Source organism: Erinaceus europaeus, chromosome 16, assembly GCF_950295315.1.
Source record: "Erinaceus europaeus chromosome 16, mEriEur2.1, whole genome shotgun sequence".
In the NCBI taxonomy this organism is placed as follows: domain Eukaryota; kingdom Metazoa; phylum Chordata; class Mammalia; order Eulipotyphla; family Erinaceidae; genus Erinaceus; species Erinaceus europaeus.
In genome coordinates, this window is record NC_080177.1 from 13,220,468 (window position 1) to 13,237,767 (window position 17,300).

Here is a 17,300-nt window from a genome sequence, read left to right on the forward strand (position 1 = left end):
TAGGCACATGTGGCACAAGGCACAAGGACTGGCATAAGGATCCCAGTTCAAGCCTCTGGCTCCCCACCAGCAGGGGAGTTGCTTCACAAGTGGTGAAGCAGGTCTGTAGGTGTCTGTCTTTCTCTCCCCGTCTTCCCATCCTCTTTCCATTTCTCTCTGTCCTAGTCAACAACGACGACATCAATAACTACAACAATAAACAAGGGCAACAAAGGGAATAAATAAATATTAAAGAGAGAGAGAGAGAATGTGGGGCCAGTCAGTGGTGCATCTGTTGAACGCATGTTACAATGTGCAAGGACTTGGGTTCAAGCCCCCTGTCCCTGCAGGAGGAAAGCTTTGCAAGTGGTGAAGCAAGGCTGCAGGTGTCTCTTTTCCTCTCTATCACACCCTGCCCTCTCGATTTCTGTCCCTATCTATTAAATAAAGATTAAATTTTTTTTAAGTTTTAGGCATAAAAACAAAACAAAAACAAACAAAACAACAGAGAATGCTCCCTGATAATGAAATTCTATCTATTCCTTGATATATGTAAAGATTTTTATGAAGGGCAGGAATAGATAGCATAATGATTATACAAAGACTCTCATGCCTGAGGCTCCCAGGCCCCAGGTTCAATCCCCTGCACCACCATAAGGCAGAGCTGAGCAGTGCTCTGGTTAAAAAAAAAAGGGGGGGTGTCAGGCGGTGGCATAGTGGGTTAAGCGCATGTGGCGCAGAGTGCAGGGACCGCCGTAAGGATCCCTGTTCGAGCCCCTGGCTCCCTACCTGCAGGGGAGTCACTTCACAGGCGGTGAAGCAGGTCTGCAGATGTCCATCTTTCTCTCCCCCCTCTGTCTTCCCCTCCTCTCTCCATTTCTCTCTGTCCTATCCAACAACGAACAACTTCAACGATGGCAATAATAATAACCACAACGAGGCTACAACAAGGGAATCAAAAAGGGGGAAAAATGGCCTCCAGGAGCAGTGGATTCATGGTGCAGGCACCGAGCCCAGCAATAACCCTGGAGGAAAAAAAACAAAAAATTCTAAGAGAAACATTACCACCACTTTACCAAAGAAGTGCCCCGTCTAACTGCACTTTGGAAGGGAGATGAAAATCCCACTAAAAAAAAAAAAATCTTGGGCGGGGTAGATAGAATAATGCTTATGCAAAGAGTCTCTCATGCCTCAGGCTCCGAAGTCCCAGGTTTAATTCCCCCATACAACCACAAACCAGAGCTAAATAGTGCTCTGGTAATCAATCAATCAATCTCAAGAAAATACTCAATACCAAAAAGCATTTTTCTCTCTCTCCCTTCCCCTTTCTCTTTTCTCTCTAGCTACCAGGTTCTAGTACTCGGTGCCTGCATGATGAAAGCATTGCTCAGGGTGGCCATTTCTTTTCTTCTGACAGGGACAGGGAGGTAACAAGAAAGACAGACACAACACTACTTCACAGCGAATAAAGCTTCTCCCTTGCAGGTAAGGGCCTGGGGGCTTGAACTAGGATCCATGTGCTCTTAGCTGGGTATGATATCTTCCCCACCCCATAACATTTTTCAGTATTACTAATGCCATTCTTTCCTAGTAGAAGCAAGACAAAAGCCTTAGTTTGTGGCTATTCATGCAAATAAGCTTTTATATCAGACACATTTTGTTAAATACACAGAGATATTCTCTTGGGTTACGGAACTGAAGATCAGATAAATGGGCTACGCTGCTCACCATATTCTTCAAAAGTTCTGAGGCTTCCTTGATATTGTTCTTCTTTAAGCTGTCAAAGACCAAATCTAGGCCTATTCTAGTTAGTTCCTCCAGTTTTTGAGCAGAATGACCATTATTTCTGAAGAATGTCTGTGCCTCTGGTATTTTGTTGTTTAAAATAGCACTGGCAATAACATCCTAGGAAAAAAGAGAAAAGCATCTGTCAAAGTTTCTTTTTATTTCTTTATTATAATTACCAACATGGGTCTTATATGCTGACTAAGCACCTGCTAAGGACTTCTGTTGAAAAACTACTGCTAGTCTTAGGGTTTTGCACAAGGAATATGAAGTTGGCCAAAACACAAATCCCATTCTCCTTTTAAACAAGTAGAAACACAAAATTTTGACCACAATATTGTTTGACAAGGGCTATGATATAGGTATTGCAGGCTATTAGAAGAGGAACATCTAAAGAAGGGGGACAAAAATAAATAAAATGGTATTTTATCATTTATTATTATTATATTTTTGGATAGAGACAGAGAGAAATTGAGAGGGGAGGAGGAAATATAAAGGGAAAGAGACACCTACAGCCCTGTGCCACTGCCTGCCCCCCAGTTTTTCTTTTAAATTTTATTTATTTTTATTATTGGATAGAGACAGAGAGAAACTGAGGGGGGAGGGGGAGATAAGGAGCGAGAGATACAGAGAGACACCTGCAGGCCTGCTTCACCACTTGTGAAGTTCTCCCCCTGCAGGTGGGGACCAGGGGCTTGAACCTGGGTCCTTGCGCACTGTAATGTGTGCGCTTAATCAGGTGCACCGCTGCCTGGCCCCCAGTTTTCTGTTCTTTAAAGACATGCTAGTAGTCATAATTGATGGAGCAACAATTCTGAAGACAAATGCTACTAGCATATATTGAGGAGGATGAACAAGAGTTGCAGGAAGCAGGAACAGTAAGCACAGAGACATAAAGGAGAGATGGCATACAGTCTGTGAGGACCTCCACCTGACTCAACATAACTGGAGAGGAAAAAAAAAAGAAAAGAAAGTGGCAGAGGAGACTTGAAGCAAAGGCAGAGGTCCCGTCATGAAAGGTCTTAACGTGTGAGGGGTGGGCTCTAAAATGAAACTCAAGTAATGACTGAAGGATCTTCACAAGAGGTGACAGAGTTAAAATGTATTTTAGGAAGAGTATTCAGAAAGCAATAGAGAAAAAGGAATAAAAGGGATTCAAGTTCAAGACAGTGAGGCAAGTGGCAGTGGAGGACCTGCATGCCTGAGGTTCCCAGTTCAATCCCCAGAAATGCATGCAGGAACCTGAATGGTGCTTTGATCTCTCTCTCTCTTTCTGAAAATATGTATCCTACTTGAAATAGAATGTAAACATGCCCAATTAAAACAAAAAGATAGCAGACACCTGCAGCTCTGCTTCACCATTTGCAAAGCTTTTCCCCTGCAGGTGGGGTCTGGGGGCTCGAACCCAGGTCCTTGCGCTTTGTAGCATGTGTGCTCAACTAGGTACACCACCACCTGGCCCCATCATTTTTTTTTTTTTCATTCAAGTGGAAAAACAGAGAGGGACAGAAGAAGGAGATGCCACAGTATCAGAGCTTTCTCCAGCATAACAGCCCCTTCTTTGTGGTGCCAGGGCTCAGACCTGCCACACCAGAAAGCACACACCCTACCAGGTGACCTAACTCTCCCATCCAGAGACGAGGAATGCTTTCACTATTATCATCATTTTTAAAATTTAACTCTTAACCTGGGGCTTTAGAGAGGTCTGAAACCACCCTTAAACAATGTGTAAAGTTTTGCTTATGTCATGCATACACACGTTCACATGCATGTTTTTGGAGACAGTTTATATATTTCATCAAGGATGTTTGCAGCATTCCCAAAGTTAAAAACCAGTGCTTCGATTAAAAAGATCAGAGGACCATGGACAGACCTTGGAGAACACTATGTGGAGAGCAGGGCTAAGGGGGCTGGGTGGGGTAAGGAAAGGGACCTGTGAAGAAGACTGGAAAAAGACAGAAGGAACATTAAGAACTTTTTTTGTCTAGAGAGTGATTGACACAGGAAGTCAGTCACGTAGCAGCAGTCGCGCTAGGCATTCCCTACAGCCCCACCACAGAAGCAGCTATCCTGCAAGCCTGGCAACAGCTTAACCTTATTACTTTTATTCTCCCTTAATTCTGATTATCATGGTGAAGGTATTTCAGCTTTCTGGGTGAAGTATGTGCTCTTCTAGGTAGGCTTCTCCCAGCCCCACTGTCTTTTCAATACCAATACTCTCCCTATGTGGAGAGATTCTTCCAGTCCTTACTCACACGGAGTGACATATTTTGGTAATATTCACTTCTATTATGAAACAAAGGGTAGCAGACCAGCATAGAAAATTTAATTGGCGGAGCCAGGCGGTGGTGCACCTGGTTAAGTGCTCACATTACGGGTGCGCAAGGACCCAAGTTCAAGCCCCTGCTCCCCACCTGTAGGGGGAAAGCTCCATGAGTGAAGCAGGGCTGCAGGTGTCTCTCTCTGTCTCTCTCCCACTCTATCTCCCTCGCCTCCCTCAATTTCTTTCTGTCTCTATCCAATAATGAATACATATATTAAATATTTTTTTATAAATTAAATATTTTTTAAAGAAAATTTAATTGGCAAAATGTTCTAACTACAATCTGAGACTGGACTTAATACATGTCTAAGTAATAATGACACAGTATTTTAAAAAGCTCCTCAGAATGAATCACAAATGGGCATATTCAAAGATCAGGCAGGTGGTAGCACAGTGGGTTAAGTGCACCTGGCGCCAAGCACAAGGACTGGCTTAAGGATCCCGGTTCGAGCCCCCGGCTACCCACCTGCAGGGGAGTCACTTCTCAGGTGGTGAAGCAGGTCTGTAAGTGTCTATCTTTCTCTCCCCCTCTGTCTTCCCCTCCTCTCTCCATTTCTCTCTGTCCTATCCAACAACGACGACATCTTTAAGAACAATAATAACTACAATGACAATAAAAAACAAGGGCAACAAAAGGGGAAATAAATAAATATTAAAAAAATTTAAAAAAAAAGATCAGGCAGGATGCATCAGCCCAAAGTGCCAGTCCCTTCATATGGTTTTGGGTTGGATGTTTGTTTATTGCTGAACTCAAGAGGGCAGAACTAGTATTAAAAGGGAGACTGTTCTCAAATAAAAATGAAGCTTGTAGACAAAAATGTGAACATACAAAGATCCCAAAGGCTGTAAAACAGACACTGCCAGAAGATCCTGAACACAAGTATATCATTTTTTTTTCCTTCCAGTGGTGTGAACTTCTGGCTTCTGGTGAGGCTGGGGGTTTAAACCTTAAGCTCAGTTGCCTCAGGCCTGATGGCCTATGTGCAGGGCCACTACATTAGGTCAGCACTCTCTTTTTTTTTTTTTTTTTTGCTTTTTACTGGCCCAGGCTAGTGGTATTGAGGGGATTAAACCTGGAGCCTCAGGCATTAGAGTCTCTTTGCATAACCATTATGCCATCTACCCTTGCCCACAAGTAAACAGATTCTAAATTCTATTTGTCCTGTTGTGTTTTCAGGTCTCCTGAATCTGGCAAATTAAAGGGGTGAGCATTATTCATATTTACCTCAGTATTGAGTTTCTCCCACACATTGCTCTCCCTTACTAGAGAGGCATTCGCATTTACATCACATTCATCTATAGCAGCTATTGGCCTCCAAGGAAACTTTATCATGAAGGTGCGAAGTTCATTAATATATTTGGTCAGAATGTCCACTCCTTTCTGAAGATGTTCATCTAAAGCTGTGGAAAAGATCAATGTGCCAACTTCATATACATAAAATATGTGTGCACATACACAGAGAAAAAGAATATCATAAACTGTTATAAAAAGAATTCTAGAAAATGTCAAAATTTCAAACTTGGTGCTTTCAAAATTCAAATAAAAATTTAAGTATTTTTCTATTTTTAAAAAATTGTTATTTGAGGGGCCAGGTGGTGGTGTACCTGGTTAAGCACACATGTTACAATGTGCAAGGACCCAGGTTTGAGTCTCAGGTCCCCACCTGCAGGGGGAAAGCTTCACAAGTGGTGAAGCAGTCCTGCAGGCGTCTCTTTGTCTCTCTGTCTCTCTATCTCACCCTTCCCTCTCAATTTCTGGCTGTCTCTATCCAATAAATAAATAAATAAAATTTAAATGTAGTTATTTGCTATTTAAATCTATGTTTTAACTTTTCATTACCTGATACAATGTATTTAGATTTACATGTACCATTTTTTTAAAGATTTATTTATTAATGAGAGAGAGAGAGAGAGAGAACCAGAGCATCACTCTGATACAAGCAATGATACACAGGACCTTATGCTTAAGATTCCAATGCTTTATTCACTGTACCATTTCCTGGATTATGACACGGTACATTTTAAAACAATGGTTATATTGGTCAGACATAGCAGAGGCCATAAAAAAATTAAGAATTGGGGCCAGGTAGTGGCAGCACAACTGGTAAAGTGTATGTGTTACAATGCACAAGGACCCTGGTTCAAGCCCCTTGTCCCCACCTTCAGGAGAAAGCAGTTAAACCGCGCTGTGCTGCAGGTGTCTTTCTCTATCTTACCTTTCCCTCTTGACTTCCCTCTGTCTCTATTTAGGAAATAAATATTTTATTTTTTCATCATTATCTTTATTTATTGGATAGAGAAAGCCAGGAATCAAGGGAAGGGGGAGATGGAGAGGGAAAGAGACAAAGGGACACCTGCAGCTTTGCTTCACCACTTGTGACGCTTTCCCCCTGCAGGTGGGGACTGGGGACTCGAACCCAGGTCCTTCACATTATAACATGTGAACTCAACCAGGTGCAGCACCGCCCAGCCACCTGAAATAGATATTTTAATAAAATTGAGGACTATAATGTATGTATATATAAGTGTGTGAGCGTATATTTGCAGGGAAGAAAAAAGACTACTTATAAAACATTCAGAACAACAGTATTTTTAGCATACAGGTACTTCAGACACTTTAGTTTGTCAATCTGAGCAAATATTTGAGCAGGAGGAGAGGTCAGGGAAGTTTCCAAACAGAAATCTTTTGGTTAATGTTTTGTTACCAGAGATACAAAAATAAAACCTGAATTAGTTTATCTCAAATGATTGACAGTACATGAAAGCTGAATGGGAAAACACTACATACTGTTGCACTGCAGTGTGGGGATTAAACAGATATATTTACATAAAGGTCTGCACAGGACATAAATGTCTTTGTCTCTTACCTGATTTAACCCTGCATTTTATTTATTTAAAGATTTTATTTATTGCTCAACAATTTGTTTGGCTTTGTTAACTCTCTTTTCAGCCACCAGGTTCTAGATGCCATCAGGATGCCGGCCAGACTTCCCTGGACTGAAGACCCCATCAATGTGTCCTGGAGCTCCGCTTCCCCAGAGACCCACCCTACTAGGGAAAGAGAGAGGCAGGCTGGGAGTATGGATCGACCAGTCAACGCCCATGTTCAGCGGGGAAGCAATTACAGAAGCCAGACCTTCCACCTTTTGCAACCCATAACGACCCTGGGTCCATGCTCCCAGAGGGATAGAATATGGGAAAGCTATTAGGGGAAGGGATGGAATATGGAGATTGGGTGGCGGGAATTGTGTGGAGTTGTACCCCTCCTATCCTACGGTTTTATTAATGTCTCCTTTCTTAAATAAATAATAAAAAAAGATTTTATTTATTTATTAATGAGAAAGATAGGAGAGAGAGAAAGAACCAGATATCACTCTGGTACATGTGCTGCCATGGATTGAACTCAGGACCTCATGCTTGAGAGTTTAGTGCTTTAGCCACTGCACCACCTCCTGGACCACTATTTATTTATTATTTTTAAATTTTTAATATTTATTTATTTTCCCTTTTGGTGCCTTTTTTATTGTTGTTGTGGTTAATTATTGTTGTTACTGATGCTGTCATTGTTAGATAGGACAGAGAGAAATGGAGAGAGGAGGGGAAGACAGAGAGGGGAAGAGAAAGCAGACCTGCTTCACTGCTAGTGAAGTGACTCCCCTGCAGGTTTGGAGCCGGGGGCTTGAACTGGGATCCTTATGCCGGTCCTTGCGCTTTGTGCCAGGTGCGCTTAACTCGCTGCACTACCGCCCGACTCCTAACCCTGCATTTTAATGATTAATCCTGAATTTTCTGCCTATGTTTGTGTGTTTTCACTGCAATTTTCTCAGTATTAGAACCCATTTTACTTGCTTAATTACATAACAACTTTAGCAAATGGTACTCTATTAGCTTATGTTTTCTGCTTTTTTAAACTTAACTTTTTTCCTTTTTTTTTAACTTTTTTTTTTTTTTTAGGGGGAAACAGAGAGACATTTGCAACTTGCAAAGCTTTCCTCTTACAGGCAGGACCCAGGAGCTTGACCCTGGGCCCTGGCATACCATACGGTGCTCATCTAGGTGCACCACCCACGAGCTTGTGCTTTCTCATGCTATAGATTCTCATTATCTTCGGTTAAGATCAGAATCTTATCTCTCTGTTCTGACACAGGAAGACTAGAAGTACCCCCTCTTTTGCTGTTATTCTTACCTTTATTGTGACTAAAAAGTTCCTTTATTTGTTTGTTAAGAAAGGATAGTGTAAGGTTAAGCAGTTGCTCTGAAAAGTGTTTGCTTTGGGTTTCAGAGTCGCTTTCTCTAATTGCCGAGCAGAGTAAATCCAACGCTGGTGTCAGCTCTTCTACATCTGAGAAAGAAGCAAAGAAACTGACATGGAGAACACCAGGATACTCCCAACAGACATTCACATACCCCCCCCCACCATGTTGCTATATCAAACATAAAATAAAGACCAGTATTTTATTGTTTGAAAGCTCAAAAACTTTGATAAAGCTTTATTACCTTCAAATTTAAACATTTTTTTGAAATTACCTTTATTTATTGGATAGAAACTGTCAGAAATCGAGAGAGTAGGGGGTGATAGCGAGAGAGAAAGAGAGACACCTGCAGCCCTGCTTCATCACTCGCAAAGCTTTCTCTCTATAGGTGGAGACCAGGGGCTCGAACCTGGGTCCTTGCACATTGTGACATGTGTGCTCAACCAGGTGCGCCACTGCCTGGCCCCTGTTATGCTCTTTTAAAAAATTTTTTAAAAATTCATTTTACTTTTGAGAGAGATGCAGACAGAAAGACACACAAAGAGAAAGACCAGAGCACTGTTCAACTCTGACTTATGGTAGTATGGGAGACTGAACCTGGGACTATGGAGCCTCAGGCATGAGAAACTGCTTGCATAACCATTCTGCTATCTCCCCTGCCCGGTTATCCTCTTTTCTGCCAGTTACTACTTATTGGTATTACCAGTAACCACCATTTTGCTTGCCACTTACCCATAACCTTCAGTATTATTCTTAATGTTTTATAAATGCTGTTTCATTGCTTTTAACTACCTGAGAAGTAGGTGTTATAGACTCTTTTTTTTTTTTTCTACAGATGAGGAGTTGAGGTTCAGAAAGGATAAATAATTTGATTGAGCAATTTTGTAAAATAAGTGATAAAGCTAAAATTTGAATTTTAAGCCCATCTGACTCCATTCTGTTAAACACACAGGTGGAGGAAAGGCGTATGGGCCCCACATCCTTGATTCCCCAGTTAAAGGTCATAGTGAAGTCACTTCTGTTATTACATCAGCATTCACCCCAACCTTTAGGATTATATCTGTGCGAGTGAGAAAAGGAAACATGGGTTTTCCCCTGGAACAGCAGGCAAAGCTATTCTCACTCTTCTTATTTCTACAATCATCCTCCTTCTCAAGGACAGGGTAATGGAGAAAGACAGTAAGGTCAAGTGAAACCAAACCTAAGCAAAAGTGAAGAATGACCATATGAAATGGCCTCCCACATAACACTACACACAAGGCCGTTTTCTAAAAATTCAAGCAGGTTAAAAAAACAAAGAAACAGAAACCAAAACTGGAAGGCTAGGAGATTGATACTATAACAGATTTTCATGCCTAAGGTACCGGAGGTCCCAAATTCAATCTCTAGTACCACCATAAACCATATCTGAGAAAATTAAAATAATAATAATAATAATAATAATAATAATAGAAAAGCAGAAGCATCAGAAAAGACAGCATCCAAAGAGAGAGAAGGTCCAACAGCACTCAAAGAGAATGTTTTTGAAGTTGTAGAGGCAGTTCACCAGGCCTGGAGTGTGCTTCACCTTGTGTGGTCCAACCGGGAGCTGAGAACCAACTATGTGGGAGATGCCATGACACTGGCGTAAGTTCTGATGTTATGGTATTTCCTCTCTCTCTCGTTTCTAGCTGAATGGGGAGAGAGGGATCCAGAGCAGTGAAATTATGTATGTGCAAGTCTGCATTCAGCAAATAAAGAAAAAAAAATAAAATAAAATGTCTGTGACTAGGAGATAACTCTCCTGTTAGAATGCACATTTTCTTATGCATGAGGACTAGGGTTTAAATGCCTGACAACACAGGACATCCATGCATGGCACCAGGGAAAGTTTCATAAGTGGGAGTGGTGTTACAGTATCTCCTGCCTCTGTTTCCCTCTCTGTCTGTATCTGAAATTAAAAGGAATACAATAAAGAGTCCTGTGGGAGTGGTATGGGTGTGAAGTCGCCAGCTCAAAAACAACAAGCAAAACTAAACACAAGAGAAACTTTGTTCGGAAGGTTGCTCAGTGGGTAGAGTTGGCTTGGGCACTGGCTCTATGTATGTTGGAGCAATACTTTGGTTTTTCATAAAAATAAGTATTTTGTGGGAGTCGGGTAGTAGTGCAGCAGGTTACGGGCACTTGGCGCAAAGCGCAAGGACTGGAGTAAGGATCCGGGTTCAAGCCCCTGGCTCCCCACCTGCAGGGGAGTCGCTTCACAAGCAGTGAAGCAAGTCTGCAAGAGGTGTCTGTCTTTCTCTCCCCTCTCTGTCCTCCCCTCCTCTCTCCATTTCTCTCTGTCCTATCCAACAACGATGACATCATCAACAACAACAATGGCAACAAAAGGGAAAATAAATAAATAAATATAAAAATATTTTGTAAATAAAATTTCTAATCTGATATCCTCAGTGAGAAGTAATGCTATTCTGTTAAAAAAAAAAAAAAAGCAGGTCCATTATTTCTGGGCTTTTCCATTCTTTCAGGTTAATTAATTGGTTACTTTCTCTTTTCTTTTCTTTTTCTGCCTCTAGGGTTATCGCTGGGCCTGCACTATGAATCCGCTGCTCCTGGATGCCATTTTTTCCATTTTGTTGCCCTAGTTGTTATTGTTGTTGGACAGGACAGAAAGAAATCGAGAGAGGATGGGAAGACAGAGGGGGAAATAAAGATAGACACCTGCAGACCCGCTTCACTGCTTGTGAGGCGACCCCCTAAGATTCTTATGCTGATCCTTGCACTCGCGCCATGTGCGCTTAACCTGCTGCGCTACCACCCCCCTCCACCCCCAACCCCTTTTTTCTTTTTTACCAGAATGCTACTCAGCTCTGGCTTATGGTGGTGCTGGGGATTGAATCTGGGATCTTTGGTACCTTAGCACAAAAGTCTTTTTGTATAACCATTGTGCTATCTTCCCAATACTCATTCTTTTAATTTTGGACAGAGAAAGAAATATCACTCTATAACCTGTGGAGCTTCCCCAGGTGCTGTGGTACTCCCATTTGGTACTGGGGTTCCAACTCAGGGCCTCACACTTGGTAAGGTGCTTGCTCTATTGGCTGAACTATCTCCTAGTCCTAAAATTCTTTTTTTTTAAATTATATTTTTATTTATTATTGGATAGAGACAGAAATTGAGAGGGGAAGAGGAGATAGAAAGGAAGAGAAAGAGGAGAGAGAGAGAGAGAGACCTGCAGGCCTGCTTCACCACTTGTGAAACTTTTCCCCTGCAGGTGGGGACCAGGGGCTTGAACCTGGGTCCTTGTGCACTATAATGTGTACACTTAGCCAGGTGTGCCACTGCCTGGCCCCCTAGTCCTGAAATTCTTAAATTAAATTCCGAATCTATAACTAGATGAGCTGTGTTGTCATTATACATCTCAGACAGTTATGAGGGCAGGATATTTGGCAAATATATTGTATTATCCTGTGCATAAAATTCCCTGAAACTTAAAAGACCTAGGTTTGAACCCATGTCACTGCATGGAAGCACCTGAATGGAGGAAATCTCACAAGCAGTAGAGTTGTATTACAGTCTCTTTCCTCCTCTCTCTCTTCCCTGAAAGACAGAGAGAGAGAGAGAGAGAGAGAGAGAGAGAGAGAGGAGTCCAGAGTCCACAGGGAGAGGTAACACGTGAAGCCTCAGTGAAAACCTTGATAGGAAAAAAAAATGTACCAAGTGCAATATAGGCAACAAATAAATACTCTACTTAGAATGAGAACAGCGGGGCCAGGGAGACAGCGCCAATTAGGAACAGAATAATGTAATAGCCTGAGGCACCAAAGGTTTCAGATTCAATGACCCCCCCCTCCCACCACCACAAATCAGAGCTGAGCAGTACTTTGGTTCAAAGGAAAAAAAAATTAGAATGAGAATAAATTCTATTATTTTTACAACTCTTCTGACTAAGATTTGGCATGTAAATAAACAGAAAACAGTCCAAAGCTTTAATCCACAGCACCAGCTCCCAGACCACAGAAAAAAACAGAATAATTTCAAGGTAATTAAAAAGATAAAATCATAAACAAATATAGAAATCTTCATTCCACTTACTTTTCAAATATAAATCAGATGGAAAGTTATCAAGCTGGTCAGGCATAGAAGATTTTGAGGATGGCTTCAAAAGATTTTCTTTGCTCTTCAAAAAGAAATCTACTGTGTCCAGCTGACGATTTTCTACCCCAGCCTGAAACGGAAGGAAGATTTCAGTTACAATTACAAGTCTGGAAGCCTGTTTTTACTAATTTTAGAACCTAGAAGCCTGGTAGGTTGTGTAGCAGGTAGAGTGCTGGATTTACATACATGAGGGACGGAGTTTGATACCTGGCATCATCATATGTGCCAGAGTGATGCTCTGGTGTGTCCTTCCCCCCCCCAATCTCTCTTATGCCTTTGCTCTTTACAATAACTAATAAGATTTTGTTCAATAAACAAAAGATTTGAAAAAAATAAAATAAATTTAGATATTAATGCAACATGACAAAAAGACATAAAACTGTATTTGTCTTGCAGGAATACAAGAGTCCTAGTGCAGATGCTTAGGTGTGCAGTCTGGAGCAAGAATCTGTACCACCTCTAGGCACCAGTTTCTGCTTCAGTTGAAACAAGAAGTTAGAGTAAAAGTAATTCCAGCTTTATTGTTCTGTATGTCTAAAACTATCCAAAGCCAGATTCTTAGGAATCACCCTTACAATTAAGTTACCATCTATTTGAACTAATATGCTAAGGTAGCATGATATAAAGTTGACTAAAAGGCAGGTTGAAATTAGACTTCATTTTCTGAATCGACATCTTGAGGAGTCTTTCTATTTATTTTTCTAATTTTTTTTTTTATTATCTTTATTTGTTAGATAGAGACAGCCAGAAACTGAGTGGGTAGGGAGTGACAGAGAGGGAAAGAGAAAGAGACACCTGTAACACTGCTTCACCACTCACAAAGTTTTCCCCCTGTAGATGGGAACTGGGGGCTTGAACCTGGGTCCTTGTGCACTGTAACATGTGCGCTCAACCAGGTACGCCACCACCTGGCTCCTTGGGAAATCCTTCTATACCGAAGATTTAACAATCACAGTTTAAAGTCTTTGAGTGTTTGAATTTATAGCTTTATATGCTCAGTCAAACTGGAAAGTGAGAAAAATTCCTGAGTCTAAAAGCAAGGAGAAGAAAGATAAATACAGAAAAGTAGCAAGATTCCAAGGCCAGCTGAATTCTGAAGTTTACATATCACTGATGGTCTAAAGCCTATAAAAAACAGTTCACAGCAGGATTATGCGTAGCAGCTCAAAGTTGGAAACAATCCAGTGTCCATCAACTGCTGAACAAAATGTGATACCTTCATTTATTAGTCATACAAATGAAGTTCTAACACAGGTTGTAGTAAAAACCTTGAAATATATTAATGGAAAGAAATCAGTTACAAAAAGTGTATGTTCTGGGAGTTGGGTGGTAGCCCAGTGGGTTAAGCACACATGGCGCAAAGTGCAAGGACCAGCATAAGGACCCCTGCATAAGGACTCTGTTTCAAGCCCTGGCTCCCCACCTGCAGAGGAGTCGCTTCACAAGCAATGAAGCAGGTCTCCAGGTGTCTGTCTTTCTTTCCCCCTCTGTCTTACCCTCCTCTCTTCATTTGTCTTTGTTCTATCCAACAATGACATCAATAATAACTACAACAATAAAACAACAAGGGCAACAAAAGGGAATAAATTTAAAAAAAACTAAAAAAAAAAGAAATGTTTTAAAAAAAGTGTGTATGTTCTATAATTCTATAAATGTCCAGAAACTGAAAGATGAAAGACAGGAAGAGATTAGTGTTTGGGTCTTGGGGTGCTGTGACTGCTAACGGGAACAGTTTCTTTGTGGGATGATCATGAAATTGGACGTTAAGGACAGTCTACAACTTTTAAAAATTTTAATGTGATGCTCCCATGTGATTCTAGGGGTTTTACTAGGTAAAGACCCTATAAATTAAAAAAAAAAAAAAAAAGGGAAACAAATGCATCTGGCATTAACTTTCAGAGACCATGTACTGTAGTCGAAAGTGCCTCCGCCTTCGACTGTGACTCCTTTTTTATTAGTCTGAGCCTGAGGCTTCTACCCTGTAAAGTGGATAATAAACACCCAGCTCATCTTCTACGCCATGCTAGACAATGCATATAAAACCTGATACATAAATTTGGGTTATAAAATTAAAAAATTAAAAAAACATTTCTGCTCAGCTCTAGTTTATGGTGGTGCAGGGGACTGACCTAGATCTTCATAGCCTCAGGCATGAGAGTCTCTTTGCATAACCATTATGCTATCTACCCCTGACCCCATGTAGCTTTGTAATGTGAGTGCTTAACCAGGTGTGCCACTACCTGGCCTCCGCCCCCATGTATCCTTTAAAGTTAAAAAAAATTTTTTTTTTAAATTGCTGGTGCCAGACAGTGGCACATCTGGTTGAGCGCACATGTTCCAATGCACAAGGAACAAGGTTCAAGCCCCCAGTCCTCACCTGCAGAGGGAAAGCTGTGCAAGTGGTGAAGCAGGGCTGCAGGTGTCTGCTGCTCTTCCTTGCTATCTCCCCCATTCCTCTCGATTTCTATCCAATAAATAACTACATTTAAAATATTTTTCAATTGCTAAGAATTAGGGCCATGAAATAGGCTGGATTAAGAGAATGAGGCTGTAACATGTATAGTTCTTTGGGGGCTAGGTTTAATGAATGCTCCCAAAGCTTCAGTCAAATAAGAGTATATGACAGAAAACAACCAGCAAAATTCTAGACATTCACTTCTGTTACCTCTAGGGCGTGTATGGGAATCGAGCACCTTCCCCAACCATTGAGATGGCAAAGAGAGTCCACAGTGCTGGCACTTCCATGGATCATTAGTTTATTTAAAAACTCCTCTTGTGTTAAACCAAACAGAATCAGAGACAATCCATTTTCTAAAAGAAGAATTAAAATTAGCATTGTTACTAGGATTTTAAATATTAGTATTATAACAAAAGTTATTTTCTAATTACTCAATACTTCTGTCCTATAATTACAAATATACCTGTTAGATATTCAGTACTATTGAGAATTATTTTTTAATGTTTTTTTTTTTAAAGAAAAGTGTTACTTTTTTTTTTTTTTTGTCTCCAGGATTATTGCTGGGGCTCGGTGCCTGCACTACCAATCCATCGCTCCTGGAGGCCATTTTTCCCATTTTGTTGCCCCTGTTGTTACCCTTGTTGTTGTCATTATTATTGTCATTGCTGCTGTTGTTGTTGGATAGGACACAGAGAAACTGAGAGAGGAGGGGAGACAGGGAGGGGGAGAGAAAGATAGACACCTGCAGACCTGCTTCACGGCCCGAGAAGCGAACCCCTGCAGGTGGGGAGCCGGGGTCCAACCGGGATCCTTACTCTGGTCTTTGCACTTTGTGCCATGTGCCCTTAACCCACTGCACTACCTTCTGAGCCCCGAAAAGTGTTACTTTTAAAATATTAGCCATAAGGCAATTTCTCCAAAGAACAGTGTATCCAGAGCCGGGTGGTGGTACACCTAGTTGAAAGCATGTTACAATGCACAAGGACCCAGGTTCAAGCCCCCAGTCACTACCTGCAAGGGGAAAGTTTTGTGAGTGCTGAAGCAGTGTTGCAGGGGTCTCTGTCTCTCTCCCTCTCTATCTCCCTCTTCCCTCTCAATCTCTGGCTGTCTCTACCCAATAAATAAAGAGATAAAATAAAAAATTAAAGAGAGAAAAATAAAACAATGTATCCTATGAAAAACACTCTTTTTGGCACCTTATTTCACTCCCTGGGAGAGCATGCACCAGAGTGATGCTTTGGTTTTCTCTTGCCCTTGCTCTCTCATAAGTAAGTAAATCTTCAAAAAATAAAATGGGGGGCCGGTGGTGGCACACCTCGTTAAATGCATATGTTATATAATGCACAAGGGCCTGGGTTTGAGCCCCCCAGTCTCCACTTGCAGGAGGGAAAGCTTTGTGAGTGGTGAAGTTGTGCTACAGATGTCTCTCTGTCTCTCTCCTTCTCTATCACCCCCGTCTCTCTTGATTTCTGGTTGTCTCCATCCAATAAAAAAATAAAGAGTATAAAAAAATAAGAAAAAGTTTGGTGACTTACATGCACCATTATCTTAAAAAATTAAAATGAAAGCATAGAGCATGCAAGTCACACAAAGCAAACCAGCAGCAGATAGGGAAGTGGTTCAGCGGCAGGACACAGGGTCTACATGTGGAAGATCTTGGATTCAATCCTTAAAATGTAACGTGCCAGAACAGAGCGGTGCTCTGTTATCTTTTCTCTCCCTCATAAAGTAAACAAATCTTCAAACAAAAAACTATATATAGTTCATGCCATACTCACAAGCAGTCAGCTTGCCTATACAGACTGAAAGTAAGTGAATAGATGAGCTAAAACCAACTTTTCCCACTTTTTTTTTTTTTTTTTTTTACTAAAGCATAGCTCAGATCTAGGCCTTTTCTACTCGTAAACTCTGACTTCGTCTCTTACCATTTAGCTGAGAAGTAACTTTAGTTTAAAAAACGAGGGCCAAGAATTAGCTCACCCACAGCATAGGATGTGGTACGGTGGATTAAGTGTTGGACCCCTTACGCATGAGGTCCTGAGTTTGATCCCGAACAACTACATATGCTATATTGATGCTCTGGTTCTCTCTTTTTCCTCAAATCAATTAATTAGTTAATTAGCTAATCTTTTTTTAAGAAGAAAAAACAAATAGCTCACCCAGTATAGAATACACCTTGCCAGGGAGTCGGGCGGTAGTGCAGCGGGTTAAGCGCATGTGGTGCAAAGTGCAAGGACCAGCATAATGATCCCGGTTCGATCCCCCGGCTTGCCACCTGCAGGGGAGTCGCTTCACAAGTGGTGAAGCAGGTCTGAAGGTGTGCAGGTGTCTATCTTTCTCTCCCCGTCTTCCCCTCCTTTCTCCA

General features: G+C 41.3%; 1 protein-coding gene across 5 annotated transcripts in view; it reads right to left on the reverse strand.

Annotated features, from left to right (window-relative positions):
- SPG11 (SPG11 vesicle trafficking associated, spatacsin) overlaps window positions 1–17,300 on the reverse strand; it is a 104,265-nt gene that overhangs the window by 71,604 nt on the left and 15,361 nt on the right. For all 5 annotated transcript variants that reach the window (XR_009545276.1, XM_060174552.1, XM_060174550.1 and 2 more), the window contains exons 7-11: window positions 15,143–15,288; window positions 12,415–12,547; window positions 8,274–8,429; window positions 5,313–5,488; window positions 1,708–1,884 (exon numbers count right to left, since the gene is read on the reverse strand). Coding sequence is in view for 4 of the 5 variants with exons in the window: in XM_060174552.1 (XP_060030535.1) it covers window positions 1,708–1,884; window positions 5,313–5,488; window positions 8,274–8,429; window positions 12,415–12,547; window positions 15,143–15,288 (788 nt within the window). In the remaining variant the exon portion in view is untranslated. The remainder of the gene's footprint in view (window positions 1–1,707; window positions 1,885–5,312; window positions 5,489–8,273; window positions 8,430–12,414; window positions 12,548–15,142; window positions 15,289–17,300) is intronic.